The 23,274-nt window shown below is 46.5% G+C and overlaps 1 protein-coding gene across 1 annotated transcript in view; it reads right to left on the bottom strand.

The window, feature by feature from the left end:
- KSR2 (kinase suppressor of ras 2) overlaps positions 1-23,274 on the bottom strand; it is a 362,570-nt gene that overhangs the window by 213,939 nt on the left and 125,357 nt on the right. The window contains exon 4 of the mRNA XM_057491701.1: positions 5,989-6,502. Coding sequence (XP_057347684.1) covers positions 5,989-6,502 — 514 coding nt within the window. The remainder of the gene's footprint in view (positions 1-5,988; positions 6,503-23,274) is intronic.

Raw genomic sequence — 23,274 nt, 5'->3', positions numbered from 1 at the left:
TGGCCCCTTCCAAAAGGCCTCGCAGGAAACTCCCAAGTTCTTACAAAGAGTTAACAAGGGACAGAGGCAGGTGCTGGGTAAGGGAAACGACTGTACATCTAATCAGAACAAAGCTCACCAGCACAGTATCGTCCGTGATACCTTGTAAATAACAAGGCACGGCCAACGAAATGCCCTGGTGCCAGTTCGCAGCACACCTCCCTCCAGTAATTCATGACACAATAAGCATGTGGTTGAGCTAATTTTTCACGGTCAAAACTCAGAGTTACTATGTTGTAGGAAGGTGGCAATGGATGATTCCTCAGTGGTGGTTTCATAAGCCTCTGGGGCAACTACAAAGAGATGGTCCCTTTGATATTTAGGAAACCAAACTTATTTAAATGAGTCTCGCTGCTCATCACAGGACTGAAAGGCTCAGCAGCTTCAGGGAAAGGCTGAGGTCTCGATGGGGGTCTGAATCTATTCTTGTTCCAGACCCGGGAAGGAGGGCCTGGAATCTAGGACTGGGCACTAGGTCAAGGCCGAATGGGAAGATGTTGCGGCGGACAGAACCTTCTTATGCAAAGTAATGAAAATACTCAAAAAAATTAGCACAAATTTTACTAGAAACAATTACAAATTTTATGTAATATACTTTATATTAATGTATAAACTATAAAAGACCTTGTTAAAGACATCACTAATTCAAAAGAAGAAATTCAGTGTGAGTTGGCAACAAGTCCACCTTACAAGGTTTCTAAACACAAGCTGTGGGAAAGGGTGAACACATTCTTTTCACCTTCTGCCAATGGAAATCTGACCCGGGGCTGACTTTCTAGCTCTGATCACCCCTGACGGGGAAATGCCGACTGTGTTAGTAGACCACGCTGCTCATGGTAAAACTGTCTCTGGCTGGGAAGTTGCATACAGACTGGGAGTTCTTGGTAGGACCTTGAAATATGGGTTGAGGATCCTTGAGCACTAGGACTGTCATAACCGGGCAGGTCCCCTGCAGGGACCCTGAGCCACACTGATGGAGTTGTTAAAGGAGCTGCTGCCCACTAGGCCAGGTGGGCCCCAAACGTGCTTAGCATGGAGCCCATCACCTTGTACCTGAACTGACACCTGGAGGTGGGAGCAAGGAAGGACCCACAGAGAGACGCCTGATGCCGCCCTACATCCTCGTAGGTCAGTCTGATGCCAAGTGGGGCCTTTGTTAATCTCGTGTGAATAAGTGTTTAATTAGACCCAGGACCCCCAGCAAGGGCATAGCAGAAGCCTTCCTATTTTAATGAACATACTGTTATATATAAACTAACCATTCCACTCCTGACCTTATTAGTACATTTGACCTCATGAGATGATTCGCACAAATAAACAAAAAGATCCTCCTGAACTCTTATTTACATATTGAATCTGTTGAGCAAAGCCTGTTCTCTTATAAGCTACAAATGATACTGCCCAGGCTGTGCACAAAATTCACTGGAACTAAGAGGATGACGACTGAGTGTGGGTCTCATCCGGCCTGGTTCGCTTTGCTCAAAGTCCAGCTGAGAGCTCTCTCACCCTCCACCAGAAGGCAGAGGGGAATGTGTTCATACATAAACAATACGGAAGTGCTGGAGGAAAAACAGAAGAATTTCTTCAAGGGATAAAGTGTGAGAAGGTCACAAAATGGAATATTCATATTTATATAGGACTAACAAAGGACTATGCCTTTAAAGGCATAGAGTGTGATTCCATTTATAAAAAAGGGAATTAAATATATCATATATTCACATACAAACATAACATATGCATGCAAGGTTTCCCATCCAAGTATTAAGTGCAGTTACAACCATTCTCCAGGGCAAGGGGAAAGGGGACTGACCTTGTATGACTGATATTTTATACTGCTTGTATTTTCAAAGTAAAGATGTGTCTGGGAAGGAATTACTTCTATAATTAAAACAAAACTGTAATTGAAAATTACCTTCAAAAAGGACTTGCAAAAAAGGGGACAGTTAACAACAGAATTCCTTTTTAATACTGAGCTTCTCCTATGCATTTAAAATGTGATCGGTTCAGAAACCCAGTTTACCCATTCAGATGCTCTGACAAGAGAGAGCAAGTCATTTGTATTATAAGCAGACAAGTGTGGAAATCTAAAGACAGACAACTTATTGCACATGTAAGAATTGTTAGGTTTTTCCTTTTCCCAAAACTGTGGCTGTGGACCCTGGACCGAAGGTCAAGATGACCAGAATCCCTGAGATTGCGCCCTATTGATTTTCTGAATGGCTGGCTATAAGGAATCAGTGCGAATTTATCCATGGAAGTGTGGTCACAAAGTCAGAAGGAGAAGAACAATCAATAAGAACTTTGGTGAGACTCTTGATAACCCCCAGTGTCTATGTCTAACTGTATCTATAGGATTAGACCCATAGATCTATGTCAGGGTTTCTCAATCTTTTTTTTCATTAGGACCCTTTAAGGAACCTTCTTTCTAATGTTTTTTTCTAGTCATCACCCATAAGCCCCCAGTGAAATTTTAATTCCACAGATATACACTGTGTATCTTTTTATGCATGTAGCTCTTTGGAGAGCCACAAACTATTATAATAACAAGAGGGCTTTCTTGCCTCCCTCCCTCAAGAACCAATTCTTGCTCCTTTGATGGAGACTTCAGCCCTTTTGAGAAAGTATACTCTCCCTCCCTCTGCCCCTCTCCTTGTTTCTCTCTCTCTCCCTCTGTGTGTGTATGTGTGTGTGTGTTTACACACAGAAAACAAAGGACCAGCATATACTTGCCACCCTCTTCAATATATTTCTGTATTGTCTCAATTTCCACAATAATCAACTATTCCTTTTATCAGAGAAAAAAGAATAGTCTTCTTCCCCCTTGTGCATATGTGTATGTGTATATGTGTATGTGTGTATGTTTTAGTAATATCATTTGAGTAAAAATACTTAAATCAAATGCAAAAAAAAAGGAAATGAAAAGAAGAAAGTTAAAAAGGTCTTGAGAATAAATACAAAGCAAGAGAAATGGTTTTGACTGAGCCCCATCACAGTAGCTCTGACATATTCCAACATACATAGACTGCAAGGCTCCCGAAGGAGATGAGAGACATGCTGTAGCTAACAGTTCCTTGTTTCCCTGCCACGCTTTTTTCTAAAAATGTCCATGAGATACTCATACCAGCTGAGAAACACCACTGCGTGTGTGCCTGAGAGTGCCAAGGATAAAGGGTCTAAAACACAGCCATCTTCCAACCCAAGATTTACTGGCTGTTGGTGCTTGAAAACTCACAAGAATCAATGGTTTTGAAAGATTCATATCTATTCAGAAAGACCTGTGACTTCTGAAACCCTGCTTCAGCCCGTTAAGGGGAAATAAGGGCACACTGAGTACTGCCAGGTTGGCAACAAAGGACTGCCAGGCAGGGGTAGCAGGGCTGAAGGAGAGAAGTAACCAGACGTGAATCTAACAACCGGAACCAGAATGAGCCGAGTAGCTCGCCAAGTGCCCTTGGCTACATTCCACAGGGTAAAAGGCTAGCTTCTCCAACCCTCCCACCTGCTCCCTGATGGGCTTTATTCTAGAATCAAAGCTGTCCAGAGTGGGAAGAGCCCTTAGATTAAGGAATGAATCAATGAATGAAAAGATATCTGAAACAAGTTTCACAAAATAATACTAATAGCCTCACCACATGTGATACATCCCAATATAATCTATTCTATTCTATTTCATTTCTTTAATGCTCATCACAGCCCACTAGAATGACGCTGCCATCCACTAGTGGGTCATAGCCACAGATTGAAAAACCCAAATGTACTCTGACCCCTTGGTTCACAGATGAGAAAGTTAAGACTCAGAGAGGTTAAATCTGAGGTCACAGGGCTACTTCTAGGCAGAACAAGGACTAGCTCAGATCAAGGAAAATGTTGGTTATTGTTATTAGTCAATTTATTGGAACTCAACTGAACGAATGTCTAAAAACCCTTCCTTCATCTCTCTGGTGAGAGTTAATCTCTGTCTCTGCTCCCCCTACCCACACAGTTCAAGGTCCTGCTGTCTCTGCCTTGAATTTTTTTTTTAACTCCCAAAGGCCAGCTGCCATAATGTCCCCATGAATCTGGTGGCAAGTTCCCAGGTGAAGTGGTCACACTGCTTCACCCACATCACCAAACTCTCCACTCTGCCGCCTCCATGCCATGAACCTCAGCATCCCCTGAGGTGAGCCAGGGGAAGTACCTCCCTGGAGGAAGTGCTGAGCTTGTGAAACCAAACAGAAGAACCCTGATGAGCAAACTGAACTGGCCTGAATCCTAACAGAGAATATCCAAAACAACAGAAGATTGTCGATTTGAATAGTAGGCCAGGTGGATTTGGAAGACCTTGACAAAGTGGGCAATTCAACCCTATGAGGGCAAAAATAAATCCTCAGGGATCTGAGGAAAGGCCCACTAAATTTAAAATATGGTCCTGGCATAAAAACAAGACACGCAGACCAATGGAACAGAATTGAGAGCCCGGAACCAAACCACGCACGTGTGGTCAACGAATATCTGACAAGGGAGCCAAGGATACTCAGTGAGCAAAGGACGGTCTCTTCCCTAAGTGATGGGAAACCGGATGTTCACACACAAAGGAATGAAACTGGATCCCTGTCTCACACCACTCACGAAAGTTAATCAAAGTAGATTAAGACTTAAATGTAAGACCTGAAACTGTAAAACTCCTAGAAGAAAACAGAGGAAAAAAGCCCCTTGACGGTGGGCCTTCACACATAGGAAATGAAGTTAAACTTCCCCCATATCATAGCTGCAGGGCTCCTGGCATGGGGGCCAGGCCTTTCACACTCCGGGCCCCAAATCTAGACTTGTTATAGAATCTCCTAATAAGATTATACATAATCATTTTATCCTCTATGCTTACCCACAGTTTTGTTAAATATAAATATTTAAAACATGCTACCTACTTTCATAACCCTGTTTAGAATTTCCTGTTTGCAAGGGACCCAGACCGCAGTCATCTTCAGAGGGGCTGCCCATCTCTCTCACTAGCCGCACGCAGTCCCAGATACTGTGTCACCCTCTGCTGGCAGCAAGACCACCCAGACCAGAGGCAGGCACACCCTGCACCCACTTCCATGATTTTCTCCCTTGGGCGCCTACAATGCCCCCCAAGCTCGCTCTGATAGTCCATTTCTCCACTCCCCTAGTCCACTCCCCACCCAGGCAGACCTGAACATGCCCTTAATTATAAGTGTTGAGCATGTCCCACATACATGGACACGCGTGTCATCCAGTATGGTAACCCCTTGTCCCATCAGCCATTCCACACTTGGAAGGCAGCGAGTCTGAGCTGAGCTGAGTTGCAGGTGTAAAATACACACTGGATTCCAAACAGTGTGGAAAAAAGAATGTAAAATAGTTCAGTATGATATGCAATTCAGTAAAAATGCAATAATGTCTTACTTGAGTCTATGTTGAAATGATAATAGTTTTATATATTGGGTTAAATGCTGATGAAACTTAGTATCACTTGTTTCTTTTTACTCTTTCTGATATGGCTACTAGAAAATTTAAGGTTGCACAGGCACCTCATATCCTATTTTAGGGGTGGCACTAGGGTAGACTCTATGGGGGCTGGTGAATTTCCCAGGTCAAGTGCCCGATGGTAATTTTTGGCTTTGTTGGCCACAGTCGACGTGGCCACCACAGCAGGAAAGCAGCCACAGACAATACATACAGGCATGCTCTGGCTGCGCTGCAGTCAATTCATATTTGGCCCCTAGTCTATAGTTCACCATCCCCTACTTTAGGGTATTAATAGTATAAAAAAGTATCATTTCTGAGAACTTCCATTCCATTCATTTTTTCACAGGCCCTCAGTGGAAAGCCACCTTTCATTCAACCAGACGACAGAAATACAGTCAATTGGAGGTTTCCCTGGCCTGGGAGGGCCCCAGGGCCATGAAGCAGCCCCTTGAGCACCGCCGGGTGCCCCCCAAAAGTACTTACTTGGGCGTGTGGGCCTCTTCTACACGGTGACCCAGCTGGAATTCATGGGACTTGCTCCGATGCAGGACTGTGAAACCCGGAATCAAGTGGATCAGCTTTCGGGAGGAGGGTGGTGGGGTCCCAGGGGGCTTCAGCTTGTTCTTCCTCCTGATGGGTGGCGTGCCAGGCGGGGTCACGGTGGTGACGATATTGGGGGTGCGCGGTGGGGTGCGGACTGCATGCCGCTGCCGGGGCGATGGGGGCAGGGAACGGTGGCCTGACTCCAGTGGCAGTGGTGGGCACAGGCCTGGGTAGGAGTCCACGGTGAGCCTGTCCACATGGGTATACACGGGGGCCCCGGGGGTGGGGCTGGTGTGACAGTAGTGCTGAGCACACTTGGACTGGACCCTGGGGCTCTGGGAGAGGTGGGTGCGGATCCACAGGGTCGGCTCCGGGGGGCACACAGGATTGTTCTCCTTGCCCGTCTCCGTGGTGGGCCACTGGATGGTCCAGTCTTGTTTGGAAAGGTTGCCTCCTGAGTTAGAACAAAGAAGCAGAGAGGCAATGCATAAGCCATGAGAAAGCCAGCAGGTTACACTAGAAGATGTCCTGGCATATGTACATTGTACCGTAAACACACCATTTCCTATGCTGGTCAGAGCAGATGCACACTGCACCATATGCCCATTTACAAAAATTCAGCCACCAAAAAAGAGAATGAAATCCCTTTGTTGATGCCTCACCATGACGCCCCTGTACAGCCTTGCCCTCCGCTGCCCCATGGTCGGGGAGCCCACAACTCAAATGTCCAAAAAAGTTCGTTGTCTCCTTTTGAGCTTCCAAGCATCTCAGTTCCAGCAGTTTCAAGGTGGTTTGAAGGATCTTCAAGGATAATCCTTCCCTTACATAGCAATTTACATAGCCAACCCCCATATGAGATACGTGAATTCTGCAAAAGTCAAGTTCCTTCCGTGTATATTTAGCCACTACACATTTCTCCCAGATCTGTGTGCCAGGATCACGCACTCATTCAGTAAACACTTTCTGAGTATGTCAGGTACTATGTATGCTTGGAAAAGGCACAATAGACCAAGCACAGGTCCCCTGGACTTCTGTTCTGCTTAAGGAGAGACATGACAGATGAGAACACACACTTGTGAAAGGATTTCGGATGGTATTAGTGCCGGGAGGGAAACAAACCGAATGGTGTGAAAAGCAGACTAGCAATGGTGAATGGTCAAACACACAATAGTGCACAGAACACCACTCAGCCACAAGAAGGACAGAACCGCTGATTCACGCGACAACCTGGATGATTCTTCAGGGAACTGTGCTGAGCAAAAAAAGCCAATCCCAAAGGTGACGTATCGAATGACTTCTTTTTTATACTGTTTTTGAAATGACATTTTTGAAATGGAGGGTAGACTGGTGGCTGCCAGGGGTTAGGGACGGAGGACACAGGCAGGAGGGAAGTGGGTGGGGCTATAAAAGGACAGGACACTTGTGGAGTTGGAACTGTCCTGTATCTTCACTGTGGGGGTGAATATGTGGACCCAGCCATTTGAAAAACTGCCTAAGATTAAATACACACACATAAGAACATGCAAAACTGGAGAAATCTGATCAGTGGGTTGTGTCAGTGTCGGTATTCTGACTGTAATATTCTACAATAGTTTTGCAAACAGTTACCACTGGGAGAAACTGGGCAAACAGTCCAAGGGATCTGTTATGGGCTGCATGGTTATGTCACCCCAAGTGCGTATGTTGAAATCCTAACCCCCAAGGGGGTGGTATTCAGAGGCAGTTAGGTTAAGACAAGGGAGAACAGAGCTGTCATGATGGGGTTGGTGACCTTATAAGGAGATGAAGAGACAAGCAGTCCAAGGAAAGGCCAGGAGGTCAAGTAGGTGACTGTCTACAAGGCAGGAAGAAAGCCCTCAACAAAAACCGAATCGGCCAGCACCTTGATCTTGGACTTCCAGCCTCCAGAACTACAAGAAATAAATGTCTATTATTTAAGCCACCCCATTTGGGCATGTGTTACACCCTGAACTATGACACAATCTCTCTATATTATTTCTTACAATAACATATGCATCTACAGTCTACAACCAATAAAACTTCAACTGAAAAAATTAAAACTAAGAGTTGTGGGGGAAGGCTTACTTTAGGTAGAATGATCGGCCTCCTGAGGAAGTGACATTTAAGCTGGCATCGGAGGACAAGGAGCTCTCCATGCCAGCAGCTGGAGGAAGGGCATGGCAGGTGAGGGGAGAGGGGAGGCAGCGCCAAGGGCAAACACACGGAGGCACACAGGGGCTTTCCTGCTTAAGTTTTAAAACAGTTAATTCAAAAACAATAGAGACGTCAAAAAAATCCCACTGTCTGAATGCAACTTGAGGTTTTCAGCCCTGGTGTAAGCTACAACAAAAATTAAAAAAATAAAAAATCCAATTGTACATTAACATTTTTCTACTTATGTGCTGTATTGAGAGTAAAATACAAGTTCGGTCTAATTGCACAGACTCCCCAGCTAGAGCGCGCAGCGTTTCTCATCCTCCCTGCCAGGACCAACAACACGATGCTTACAGGCTCCAGAACTATCCGCTTAGGACAGGCACTCTCCGAGGTCCCTTTCTGGGGGCCTTGTCGAAGGCAGTGTGCCCAAGGTGTGGTTCAAGGAAAGGAAGAGGGGACAGGCGAGGGACAGGCCATCAGGCCCGAGGGCCAAGGTGCAGTACAGACTTTACACCAAGTTCAGTGGGAAGCCATTAAGGGTTTTGCTGTAAAGTTCACTTCCCAGAGATCCCTTGGGCTGCTGCCTGGACAAGGAGAGCCCAGCGGATGGGTGCTGCAGGGCTTCAGATGAGAGATGATGGCTCTCCCACCTGGGTGATGGCAGCAAAAACGGAGAGAAGTCAGAGGGGGTCAGTGGATGGAAAAGCAGGACGGGGCAGAAGGTGATCAAGTGAGCCCTCCCATTCCGGGCCAAGGAAGGAGATTCGGGGCAGAAATAAATCCCAAATCGTAGCCGACCAGCACTAGCAAATATAATTACTATAAGGACCATAACAAGAGCTAATTTATAGAGCATTTGACAGTTTGCAAAGCACTTTGATGAACACTGACTCACTGCCCCGCTTCTAATTAAAACAACTCATTTTGTTATTATATATTCATTATAGAGAAATTAGAAAATTCAGATAAGGAGAAAGGCAATGTTTTTCCACAGCCCAGCCATCATCCCTATTAATGTTTGTGGAGCCTGCCAGATGGTTTCTGCGCGTTTTTTTTTTAAGAAATGCCATAAGATCTTATTTAATGGCTTGTCATCTGCTTTCTTCACTTGTTATATATGGAACTGTTTTACATCTTACTTAAATTGTTGTAACTCTGTATGCAAAGGGCCGTTTTGACCTCCACTTTGCAGGTGAGGAAATAGATGTGCAGAGATTAAGATATGCCCATTGTTACAACAGAAACAGGGAACTGGCAGCCAGGATTCAAACTCAGGACCTGGGACCTGCATTTATCAAAGACCAGGACCACCATGGATGAGCCACCTGGGAACACAAGCTGGAGACAGGGCTCGTTTTTGACAAGTCTCCCTTCTTCCTCCTCCCAGACTTTGCCAGAAGATTCTACCAAAGCCACGATCACTGTGGTGGTGTGGAAGCCTCAGATAGTTACCCATGAGCCCCGTGACTAGAGAGCCAGCTCTGGAGGCAGATGACTTGGGCCCTATTTCTGGCTCCCCCACATCCTCACTGTGTGACCTTGGGCCCCTTGCCTGATCTCTCAGGGTCAGCTTTAGCACCTAAGAAATGGGACGTAATAGGGCCCACCTCAGGGGAACAGAAGGAGGACCGAATGCAATAACACAAGTGAGGTGCTTATCTGAGCACCTGGCACACAGTAGGTGCCCCATAAACACTAGCTAATCTTACTGTAATTCTCAACACCATGGTGCTATGCCACTACCTCCCATGCTGTGCACTTGGGGTGAGAGCTGCCCATGCAGCAGATGCAATCAGCACCCTGTGCACCTCTAGAGTTGTGCCTCCTGTTCACAGAGGCTAAAGAGCTCTGAGGCTAGAGGCAGACAGAGCAGCCAGCCCAGATCAGCTTCTCCAACACCCAACATGTTCTGGGTCGATGTATTTGCACAGGGAATAAAAACTCATTGTCAAATTAGCCTAAGTACAAAGTGTTTAAGGAGGTAACCCTACTTGTTAAGTTATCGTCATTGCACCCTGCCCTGCACTCCAAGGCCACAGAGAAGTACTCTGGGCATTATTACCACAGCTCTTGCCCCGCCTGAATGAACTGGAAAGAACAGATAGAGACACAGAGAGATCTGGTTTACTGACCAGTTCTGAGGCCTTGGGCAAGTTACTTGACCTCTCAGAGCCTCAGTTTTATGGTTTATAAAATGAGAAGCATCCTGGCTCCTTTGGAGTGTGCAGTAAGGGTTAAATGCATTTGTGCATTCATCTAAGTATTTCACAAAGAGCAGAAAGCCTCTCATGTACCAGGCACTGTCCTGGGTGCTGTGCCAGAGCAGTGACTGGAAACCCAAGTGTCTGTCCTCAAGGAGCTCACGCTCTTAGCAGAGAAACAAGAGAAGAAAAGGGGATGAACAAATAAGTGATATATATTATGTTCTCTGTTCCCTGTAATATGCCACGTATAATATACTGCCTCTAATATGTCAATGATAAGAGAAGCTGTGGAGGAAAGTAAAGCAGGGCACAGGTACAAAAACAGTGCTGGGCAGCAGCCACTCCAGTCAGAGAAGGAGAAGGAGGTGACTGTGGACAATTGAGCAAATATCAAAGTGAAGCCACAGGGAGTTAGTGAGAAAAAATGCATCAAGCCATCAGCATAGAACCTGGACCACCATGATGATGCAGACAAATGGGCAGATGGCTGAGGACGACTAAGACATCGATTCTGGATGCCTGGGTTGTATTCAATTTGCTCCCCAGGCATTCCCTGTGCTAGCTTTGAGGGGTCTGTCTTTCCCCTGCCCTCAACATGCTCACAGTCTGGTGGAAAGATAGACAATGAAATAAGCACTCACTGGGATTCCACTCCCTGGTAGGGACCCAAAGGAATTGAAAGCAGGTACTCCAATGTTTGCACAGGAATGTTCCCAGAAGCACTATTCACAAAAGCCAAAAGATGGAAACAACCCAAACATTTGCAGATTGACAAATGGATAAACAATATGTGGTATGTCCATATAGTGGAATATTATTCAGCCATAAAGAGGAATGGGGCACAGCTCCACGGGACAATGTGGATGCATCTCAAACACATGATGGTGAGTGAAAGATGCCAGACACAAAAGGTCACCTAGTGTTGGTTCCATCTTATGAAATATCCAAAACAGACAAGTCCACAGAAACAGAAAGCAAATTAGTGGCTGCCAAGGGCTGCAGGGAAGGAGGGAATGGGGAGCCCCTACTTAAAAGGGTATGGGGTTTCTTCTTGGGGTGATAAAAGTATTTTGGAAGTGGAGTGGTGGTGGCACCACAAGGGAATGCACAAAATACCCCCTGAATCGTTCACTTTAAAAGGATTAATTGTTCTCTAAGTTTTATCTCAATTAAATAAATAAATAAGTACTCACAACACGGGACAGGGAATCCAGTGCCACAGGAAGTGCAGGTATGGGAGACAGAGGAGAGGACCCAGCTTCCCACGGATGGGCAGGGAAAGGCTGCCTGGAGGAGGTGGCGCCTACGCCGGGAGCTTGAGGATAAAGAGCTTCCTAGGAATGGGGCAGCACGGAGGGAGAAGGAGGGATGGGCACAGAGGGAGCAGCAGGGCCAAGGGCCAAGAGATGACAGAGCACGGCAAGTCCTGAGGATGTAAAGTGATCGGTGTGGCTGGAGCTACGTGGAAGGAGGAAGAAATTCCAGCTAAGGCTGGAAAGAAGGGCCAAGGGGCACCATCTGGGGATGTGCTCCCCTAAGTGGACAGTGACGCTGAGAGGTAAGGGTCAACATGGCTGACCCCGTGCTCCTGGCTGCCCAAAGGAGGTGGCCACCTGCACAGGTGCTGGCAGGAGGGGCAGCTGGCTCACAGCCATCAGCCTGGTGGCAGGATCAACGGAAGCTCTGCTCAGCCACGTCAGCCATGGACAGGCCAAGGGAGGGGCTGGCACTTCCCCATCTGTAAGTGATGATGAGATGGAGGCCAAGCCGCCACCTGGCCACAAGGCTGGGGCCCTGAACCCTGCTGATGCCAAGGCAAGGGCTGGCTCTCCTGGTGGGCAAACCACTCTCCCAAGTGGTTTGGGGCTGGAGCCCAGGGTTCTGCCCATCATGTCGCTTTTACAACCCAGCCCCTGACCACAGCAGGACAGAGGCACAGGTGCCTCCCTGATCATGTGGCTCAAAAGCCACACAGCCCAGTGGAGGGGGGCTGTTTGCCCAGAGTCCTGCTGAGCCCAGAGTGTGGCCCAAAGTGCATGATTCACCTGCTACACCCCTGCCCCAGCTTCATGATTAAAGCTGCCCCAGAGACTCTCATGCACAAGGCTGTGTGGGCATCTGTTCTTGTTGCTCAACAGGACCCACTGTGTGTAGAGGAAGGATATGGTCAGAAGAGCGTTGTGGAAAGATGCATCTGGCCATAGTGTGGAGAAAGGTTGGCACAGGTCAAGGTAAAGCAGGAGCCCAGCCTGAGGCTGCTGAAGGCATCTGGATGGGAGGCGACAAGGACCTGGGGTCGCCTGTGGCAGAAGAGACGGGGAGAAATGGGCCGACTAGGCATAAAGGGAGGAGAAGAAAACAGCTAACATTTATTGAGAACTTACTACGTTCCTAACGCTCTTGTTCCAAGTAGTTTACTTGTAAAAAAGTATATAACCTCTGTAGCCTGTAACAATCCTACGTAGCAGGCACAATTACTCTATTTTATAGATAAAGAAAACTGCACAGAGAGGTTAAATGACTTGCTCAAGGTCACAGAGCTGCGAAGAAGGATGGCTGGGTTTTGAGTTCGCACCCTTCAGCATGACACTAAGCCAAGGCTGACGTCCTGGTTTCCAGCATGGGTCCCCTACCACACAAAGGTGGCGGTGAAGGGCCACACAGGCCAAGTGTGCGGCTGCCACAGGACACCAGGAGCAGAGGCCTCAGACTCAGCGGGACTTCCGCCCATTCCTCCTTCTCTCTGGGAATCCTGGGGTCACCCCTCAGGAAGAAGTTATGTTTCTAGACTGACAGAATTGATCATGAGATTCTAAGACCTCCTGCATCTTTCCAAGAGTCAAGCTCACTTAGGTTTGGTGTTTTTTTTTTATGAAGACATGACATGATTCGATCACATTCACCTTCCATCCCCACTCCCATCTGAGCCCTCAGCCTCCAGAGCAGACATGCCACGGCTCTGGACTGCAGGTCAGGGAGGGGAGGTAATGTGCACATCACCCCCCACCCCCCTCCCTCTGATGGGATCCAGTTAAGACAAGGTCATCCTGGATTGGGGAGCACCCTCAATCCAATGGCTGTGTCTGTATAATGGAAGGAGGGGGACACACAGAGAAGAAGGCTGCGTGAAGACGGGGGCAGATACTGGAGGGAGGCAGCCACAAGCCAAGGGACACCGAGGGCTGCCGGCAGCCACCAGAAGCCGGGAGGTATGCATGGGCAGATTCTCCCGCAGAGCCTTCTGAGGGAGCTCAGCCCTGCTGCCACCTGACTGTCAGCTTCAGGCCCCCAGGACAGTGAGGGAGTACCTTTCTGCTGTTGGCAGCTACCCAGTTTGTGGTCACAGCAGCCCTAGGGAACTAACGCAGCCGTCACGGGGAGTCCGTGGCATTTACTGCATCCGTCTGGGAGCCTGATGATACAGAAGTGGGCACTGGAAGGCACCTCCCGGACCCGGCTAGGGGGACTGGTTTGTCTCGCCTGCCCTGGAAGGTCAGTGTTACTGGTCCATTTTATAAGAGAGTTCTGGGTGAGTGATGGACTTGCTGGGAGTAACCGATGCCCTCCCTCTTGCCCTCTATCAGACAGCATGCTGCAGCCGAGCTGGGACCCACTCCCTAAGCCCACAGTCCCTCCAAGCGCGCACACGTCCCGCCCTGGGCTCCAAGGAAGCACTGAGTTGCCCCCAACAATTCCTTTCCTGAAGTTGTTTCCAAGTCTGAGAGATGAAAAGAAGAGGAAATGCCTGACTCCCCGGCAGACTCCCTCCTCCGTCAAGTGCTCTCCTTCACCACCCCTGCTTTTCAAAACCAGAGGTTCGGGGAGGAAGACGCGACAGCCTCGTTTCATCATCCAAATTGCCAGCTGCTCAGCTAACAGATTCGGCTCCTTTCTGCTGAAGCTTCAGAGGTGTTGCCCTGATGGGCTGTGTTAGGGTACCTCTTCCCCCCTCTCTTTTGATCCTCTTTTTTAATAAAGTCTGAGGGAGAAAGGTGATTTTTCATTTTAAGTAGGGAAGGTGTGGCACCAAGCCGCTCTGGGGGTTATTAATCGTAGTCCTTGCTAGGTTGTCATCCGTTTCTAGAAAACCATTTTATTTAAGTCTTGAAATGGGCAGGGAGAAGGGAATAGGTTTTTAAGACGTGAAAGGTCTAGGGATTGATTAAAGACATTTCAAGGTGTAGGGGTTTTTCTTTTGACATTCTCTGATAAGGGACTAAGAAATAAAAGCCTTTCTCGAGGGAGAAAATGATTTCAGAAAATCTAGGCAAGTGTCTAACTTCTTTGTCCCTTCCCATTAAAATTTCATAGATGGGCAAATGGGTGGCTTAGAATTTGCCTGAATTTCAGAGCCAGGATTCAGAGCGATATGTGCTTTAGCTGATCAGAGGCAGAAATGGCAAAGAGTCTCCTATTCTAAAGTCACCACTGCTTGTAACTTTCATGAATATTTCAAAGCACTTGTTAGTTTAGTCCTCATGAATTTCCAGTAGGAAACCGAACTTTCAGATTCTGGTTGAATGTATTAGCCTCAAGTCATGGATGAAACAAATAAGTAGTTTTAACTTTAATCCTAGAAACTTTGCAGCAAGAAACAGAACCTTAGATGCTGGTTGAAAGTATCTGACTGGAGTCATTAGTAAAGCAAAAAACAGTAACAATAATAATTATTATTAACACTAATAACAGTTACTACTTACTATGTGTCTGATAGTATTTGAAGTATTTTATATGCATCACTTCCTGTTATCCTCATAAGAACCTATAAAGAGAATTCTGCTACTAGGACACAGAGGATAAGCTGAGAGACTGGGCTGTCCAAGATCACACTAGTGAGTGGCACAGGGGGCTTCCCACCCACCCATATACCCCTCACCGCTGTGGCTTTCCCCACAGCCTCCAGCTCCTTCAGGAAACAAAGGACCCACCCAGAAAGTCCTTGGAAGGCTGAACTGTTTTGCACAAACCAGTTGGATCAGCCCCTGGTGCAATGCTTTCTGACATTCCAAAAGCCAAATATGACCCTTATTTTAGCCACAACCCCTGAAGGGTTAAAATCTGAAATTCAGGAAGAACTTTTGTTTCCAGTGTGTAGTACTTGTAAAAAGAAACAAATAAGGACAAATGAGAAACACACAGTTGCCAAAGCAATTCAACATTGGCAAGAGTCTTAACCTAAGACCCCGTTATTGATCTTGGCATGCAGCCAAAACATGGGGCCTGCTGGGAACTGTCCCCACCCCAGGACATTCCCAAGTAGAACTAAACAAACGCACTGACCCTTGTCTGTGCAGGTCATCAGGGAGACGTGACAGGGCAGAGGGTTTGGACTCCGAGCTGATAACGCTTCCCAGGTCCTGGTCTATACAGCATTTGCAGTTTTATAATCCCCCTGGAGATCTGGCAAGATTAACCTTCACTCATAACTTTAGGGTAGCTCTTCTGTTCTAACAAAGCTCTCTTCTCCCAATTTTTTTTTACCAAAGTGAAGTTCACGTGAATCATTTTAAAGTGTAGACACTGGTGGCATTTAGTGTATTCACAAGGTTGGTTCTAACAATTCCAAAGATTTTCATCACCCCAAAAGAAAATGCAGTCACTTTTCATTACCTCTTTCTTCCAACCCCTGGCAACCACTAATTTGTTTTCTATCCCTATAGATTTGCCTGTTGCGGATAGTTCATGGAAGTGGACTCATACAATACATGGCCTTTTGTGTCTGGCTTCTTTCACGCTGCACGTTTTCAAGGTTCGTCCATATTGTAGGCTGCGTCAGAATCTCATCCCTTTTTATGGCCAAACATCCCATTGGATTTTCATTCATTACATGCCACATTTTGTTAATCCATTCATCAGCTGATGTTCATTTATGTTATGCCCACCTTTTGCCTACTATGAAAATAGTGCTACTATGAATATTTGCATAGCAATATTTGCTTGAACAACTGTTTTCAATTATTTGGGCTGTATACCTAGGAACAGAATTCTCAGTCATATTTCTGCTTGACTTCCTGAGAAACCACCACCGAACTGTTTTCCACAGCAGCCGCACCATTTTACATCCCCACCAGCAATGCACAAGTTTCTGATTTCTACACAACCTAGCCAACTCTTGTTATTTTTCTTTCTCTCTCTCTCTCTCTCTCTCTCTCTCTCTCTCCCTCCCTCCCTCCCTCCCTCCCTCCTCTCTCTCTCTCTCTCTCTCTCTCTCTCTCTCTCTCTTTCTTCTTATTATCACTACTGCCAGCCTGATGAGCATTTAACAAAGCACTTTTGATCATGCTAACATTCATGGAGTACTTTCTGTGGCCACACTTCCGCACCACCCCTTCTCATCCTCATGTTTTATTTCATTTAATTCTCATGAAAAACCCTGTGAAGTTGGTGAGGAAATTTTTCAGAGAAACTGAACCTTAGAGAGGAGTAGGGACTTTCCCTAAGTCTGCCCATCTAGAAAGTTCCAGCTTTATCCAACTCTAACCCCCGGTGTCTCTCCCCTCTACTACATAACTATTATTTTACAATATTCAATGTTTAAGTTGTCAAGTACAACTAAAATTGTGGCTGGGCCACTTCCAGTCTCGGGAATGAAGAGAGCAATTGCCACCGCCTGTTGGACATATTATACTGAAAAAAAGCACTTCCTCATTAATACCTCGGTAGGAATCTACATTTGGAATATTACAATAAGACATCTCCCCGAGAATCGTGGGGCCTGGGTGCTGGATAGAGCGGTGGGCAGCAAGCCCTGGGACTGTCCACTGAAGCTCAAATTAACAGAAGTCCGGACCTGGGGGATCAAGGACAGAAGCAATACTTGGGATACCATCTTCGACCATGAGCCCAAGCATATCTCCACAGCTGGTGCCAACTGGGTCTCACACTGGGTACTACAGTCTCCTGGGACCCGTGGCTCTGAACCTATGATCGTCAGCAGCTCTGAACCCAATGGGGATGGCGGGCAGGGTGCTTACCATTCTCTGCTCTTCACTGTCACCCCCCGAACTCTCCTCCTCCTCCTGATTCATTTTCTCACAGCCCTGAACACTCAGTGGAACTGTTTGGTTAACAGTCAGTTCTCATTATTCCTGGTCATTGTGTTCTATAAAGTCACTTGGGAATTTATTCTGAACCATTGTTGCTGCTGAAAATATAGGGTTAGGTTCTTATCGGCCTCTGGCCACATTTTCACCAACTGATCCATACATAATCTTGTTTTATGTGTTTCTGTTTAAAGACATCTGATTTAATATAAACAGTCAATTCATTAACAGTGAATTCACAGCCAATAACACCATAACTTGTGCCTGGACAAAGCTTACCTGGCATGTGTGTTTTCCCCATAAGGCACATGGCAGCCTTCTTGTGATCAGAAGCACAAGACAGCACTTCAGCACCATGCTTAGGGGTCCTTTAAACAGTGAAATCACAGTTTTTCCCATAAAGCACAGAAACTGTGAGGAGCATGCCACTAAATTTAAGACCAGAAAAAGACCAGAAACAGGAAGGCAGAACATGGCCTTCTGCATCCTCGGCTGGGCACATGGACACCAGGCAACTCAAATTTTTCACCACTGTGCACATGCAAGCATTGATTTGGGGGTTACAAATAAATTTTAGCAAGTAGGCAGATTTGCAAATGTGGACTCCAAGAATGATGAGGACTGACTGTATTTATTGTTTGCTTATCATCTGTCTTCCCCACTGGAATACAGGCTCTAAGAAGGCAGAGGCCTGGGCTAACTTCCTCTGAAAAACAGCTGTCCCCTCCAGCTCCCTGCAGAAGGATGGCCTGCCCTGTGGGCCTCTGAGGGAGGAGGAGGAGGTGAGCAGCTGGAGAGACCCATCCAGCCCAGATCAGTTCCCAGGGATGCAGCAGGAGAGCGTCCACACCAGGAGAAGCCATAATACAGAAGGATGACTCTGAGACTTCTAATTCCAGAACTCTCTGTTGTTCCATCAGTGTGCCTCCCTTTGAGTGACAGATATTATATTAGTTTTAGAACCTATTGCGTTGGCAAATTCAAGAAAGCTGAACATAGCATTATGATCTTAGGTGCTGCAAAGCACTTTATTTTTATCTCCAGACAACTGACTTGGGGAGCAGGTTTTCCCAATCCTTCTGTCTTTTCCCTTGGGTTCCTGTGGGGATTCAGTGGACTGGCATCTGCCCTGATACCTCTCCAGTTTCCCCCTACAAGGATAGAGTTTGTGAAGGCTTTGGAACCTAGTGTGTCAGGCTGACCTAGAAGCAGAGAAAAACATGGATGCTTCCAGGAAAAAGGTGTTAGGTAAAGTCTTCTTGTCCTTCTTCACCCCTCTTAACTAAGGCAGACACCTCCATGTGCACCAGGGGGCATTTCCAAGATATCTAGAGCACTTCCTGAGAGAACTCCTTGTCACAGAACAGCAGAATCCAGCTGGATTTGAATCCCAGATTCCCCCTTACTAGCTGTGTGATCTGGGGTAAATTGCTTAGCTTCTCTGAACTGCAGTTTGTGCATCTACAATTCTGAATGGTAAAAGTACCATTTAATAGGGTTGCCTTGAGAATTCATGAAAATAAAGTGCCTTGCAAAGAGTCAGCCTTACTACTGCTGCTACTGTTAGTAGTAATTCTGTTCCCTTCAGCAGACCCCTATGTATATACATCTTTTGATTAGACACCCACTATTTACAAGGCACTTGGATCCAAAAGATGGACAGCTTCCAGGCACATAAAACTTACCCACTACATTCCAGATTATGAAGACTTAGCATGAAAATAGAGTAAAATAGCTCATGCGTAATTTTTATATTGACCATATGTTGAAATGATACCTTCTGGGAAATATTGAGTTAAATAAAATACATCACAAATTTCATGTTCTTCCAAAGGTCAAACACAGAATTACCACCTGATCCAGCAATTCCACTCCTAGTATACACCCAAAAGAACTGAAAACAGGGACTCAAAACACATATTTGAACACCTGAGTTATAGCAGCATTATCCACAACAGCCAAAGGATGTCACCAACCCAGTGTCCATCATCAGATGAATGGATGAACAAAAAATTCCATTTGGTGGGATATTACTCAGCCACAAAAGGAAATTCTGATACATGCTCCAACATTGATAACCTTGACATTCATGAACACCGAACATTATGGGAAGTGAAATAAGCCAGAAACAAAAGGACAGATAATTGTGTCTCCACTTATGTGAGGTACCCAGGGTGGTCAGCTTCACAGAGATGGTAAGCAAAATAGCCCCAGCGCCTGGGGCTGCTTAATGGTTACAGAGTTCCAGTTGGGGATAATGAAAAAATTGGGGGAGCTGGGGGAGGTCAGTGGTGATGATTACACAACATCATGAATGAACTTAATACAACTCAATTGTACATTTGAAATAATTTAAGTGGTGTTTTTATGTTGGCTATAATTTTACTAGAAAATGTTAAATTATATACATGGCTTGCATTATCTGTCCCTCATATAATGTCCAGCACAGATCTAGGAGAGGAGGCAGGCGCTTAAGCACAGAATCACACTTTACTTAGTTGCAACATAACAGAGGAGGCTGGGGCTGGGGAGAGGTTCTTTAAGGAGTATCCTTTGAGTTGGGGTCTGGAGGATGAATAGAGGTTAATTAGGCAAAGAAGGAGGGCACGTGTCCCAACCAGCACTCGCATGTCCAAGGATGGGACCCATTGGAGGAAACGTTGAGGGGCCAGCGTGGGTGGGGACTGAGGCAGGGCAGGTGGGCAGGGACCTGTAGGCCAATGGGTGGGGAGGGGAGTTGAGAACTTATCCAGGGGGCCGTGATCTCAGGGTACTGATGACACCCCTACAGGGCTGGAGCCCACCGCACTGGAGCTGTGGGTCTGCCCATGTCTGCAGCTGGACCATGAACTCTGTGAACAGGTGCCACGTCCCAGCACTTTAAATCTCCCTAGACCATCCCAGCACAACACTAGAGCCAGCAAATATCTGCTGGCTTGATCTGAAGGAGGCCAACCCAAGTGGGTCTGTGCCCCTAGCAGCTAACCTTTCCTGGCACCCAGCCTGCCACTGAAGCCCGAACATCATGTGGACAATACTTCCAAAGGATATTTCTGGAAGGAGATGCTGCCAAGCCCAGAGATAAAGAACAAATGCAAATGCAAAAAAAAAAAAAATCCCCCTAGGTCTAAACAATAATTAAACCTTTTAATCTGATAAAAATCACAGACTGAGACAGAACTAAGCAAGTGTAGATACTAGCAGTGCAAATGCTCATGGTTACAGCATTCCATCCCTAGTCACTGAACCCACAGGGCAGTCTGATGCTAACAGATAAGGAACCAAGGTTGAGTTGTCCATTGGCTTATTCATTCCACAAATATTTACTGAGCACTTACTATGGCGTGAGTACTGGTGAGGTGCTGGGAGCTTTAGTGAGCTTCCTGCCAGCTGCATCTGGACCGCAACTTCTATCATGTTTCTGGAACAACCACCTCCACACTTCTGGATATCGTATTATCACAGGTCACTACAGAAACTCCCATTCTTCAAGGACCTACTACGCCCAGAAGCAGCATTAGCATTTTGCCTGTACTATCTCATTTTGATTCTCACAGCCATGTTGTGAGTAGAAATTATATTATTCGCAAGGTTCAGACAGGATTTGATGGGGAAGAGGTCGAAGCTTCATAGCTCTTAAGTGAAAATGTCAACATCTGAACCCAGAGCTCTTCCTTATTCCTCTTACAGTGAAGGGTGATGAGGAAGAAGTGGGAAAACTGAGCAAGAAAAAGAAGGAAAGGGTGGGCATGGGAACAGAATTCCCAGTCCCATGGGCACCCTGTAAGTAGGATCAGCAGTCGGCGTGAAAGGAATAATGGCAAAAGATGCTAACACGTTTCTGGAAGAGAAACGACAAGGTAAAATAAACTGGTTCAGGAAATGACTGAATTCAATAAATATTTTCTGAGCCCTACCGTATGCCCGTATTGCTCAGCGTTCAATGTACGGGGAAAAACTAACAGCGACAATGACGGAGCCACCCTTGGCTGAGTTTCCTGCGTGCCAGGCACTCCTCTAAATACTTCTATTAGCTGAGCCAGTCCTTCCAATGGTGTTTCAAACAGATACTAATGCTTCCCCATTTTATAGATGAAGGACAAGTAGGATGTGGCCCCTGGCCCCAAGGGCCCCTCGTGGAGAGGGGGATGTACGGTGTCCAGGCAAGCAGCTTCAACAACGTGTAGATGCATCGGGTAAGACACCAGGCAGGTGATGATTACGGTCCAGTGAGTTTCCACCCTGACTTCTCCTCTCTGAGCCTGTTTCCTTATCTGTAAAGTGGGGATGGTATCACCACCCTTACAGAATTGTTTGAGGGTCTAGTGGGTCAACATTTTTGAATACCCATCCTGGTCTGGTTCTGGCCTTCATGGAGTAAGCCCAGCTTAGAGGCCTATCTTTCCCACCAATTACAGCCAAAAACTCTGGGAAAAATGCAAAGGCAACTACCTGAGGATTCAAACAAATAACAGCAGGTAAATAGGGGAGGGAAGTAAAAAGGTGAAGAATGACCAGCGTGGCCTTGGTGAGGCTCCTTTATCTCCCGAATTGGCCTTGAAGGCAGGCAGAATCTAGCATCCATGCGTGGGGTGTGGGAGTCAACCTCCCAAAGAGGCCCAGATTTCTGCCCAGACAGCCAGGGCCTGGGAGCAGAAGAATGTGGAGCGAATCCTCACTTTTTCTCTCTCTGTCCTCTCCCAGACCTGCCCCCAGCACAGCACTGCACCCATATGACACAGAACAGCACCTGCACCACCAGGAGAAACCGCATCTCTGTACAGAGGGACCAGGAAGGGGCCAGTGGGAGGTGCACAATGAGGGGGAAAATCTGTGCGTTTTTCTCTTTTCTCGCTACCTCATCCCCAAGGACAGCAGCAGTCATTCAGAACCATGCAACAGGGCAGACAGGAGGCTACCCCTCTGAGAAAACCCCACTTTTTGGCCAGAAGAACTGGGAAAGAAGCCCCAGGGTGCCAGAGAATGTGGAAGATATCCCCGAAAGGAAAGAGCTGGAGAAGAGCCTTCCTAACTCTGTGCGTGCAATGCTGTGCTCAGAACAAACCCAGAGACGCACAGCAAAAACTCTGAGAAATGATCTGGCATTGGACCACCACCCACAGAAGGCAAGACAGAATGTACAGCCTGGACCCAGCCAGATTGATGACTTAAGAAAAACAAAACAAAACAAACAAAAGTCAATATTCTCCAGAAGGAGGCCCAGTATCTCCCAACAGATATTCCAAATGTTGAGGACATACACCAGAACAACTCCAGTGATTACTGACGTAATTCATGTGACAACCCGAATATAAAGGAGGGGAGTGAAAGGCCAGAACAGAGCAGACCCTTGAGGAATGATAACATTACATTTGCCCTACAGTATAGTCTGATATCTAAAAATGGCAATGCTTTTCCACAGGAAGAGAACTGCTCCACCCCGACATGAGACTTCCAGGTATTTCTCAACTTCAACCAGAATGCCAATGTCTTTATATCAGGTACAGTATGAAAACCTACTCCCCACCCTCTCGATCCTTATAATCTAAGCCTGATTATAATGACACAAACAATCTAACAGGATTAAGAAACCACAATAAATGGGTTGTAATTAGGTACATCCGCTCTCAGCTCAAACAGCATGCCTGCTTCCTTCCCTGACCACCTTATCCCGATTTGCCCCCACCCCGTGTTATTCTCTATCACTGCCTTCCCACTTGGCGCAAGTTTAAAATGTGCATTATATGTTTTTTCATTTTATCATTGCTCTTCTCCCAAAAGATGGTAAGGTCTGTGTGGACCAAACTGGTCTTGTTCAGTCC

The sequence above is a fragment of the Manis pentadactyla genome, chromosome 14, assembly GCF_030020395.1.
Source record: "Manis pentadactyla isolate mManPen7 chromosome 14, mManPen7.hap1, whole genome shotgun sequence".
In the NCBI taxonomy this organism is placed as follows: Eukaryota; Metazoa; Chordata; class Mammalia; order Pholidota; family Manidae; genus Manis; species Manis pentadactyla.
This window is presented reverse-complemented; position numbering and strand designations above follow the sequence as displayed.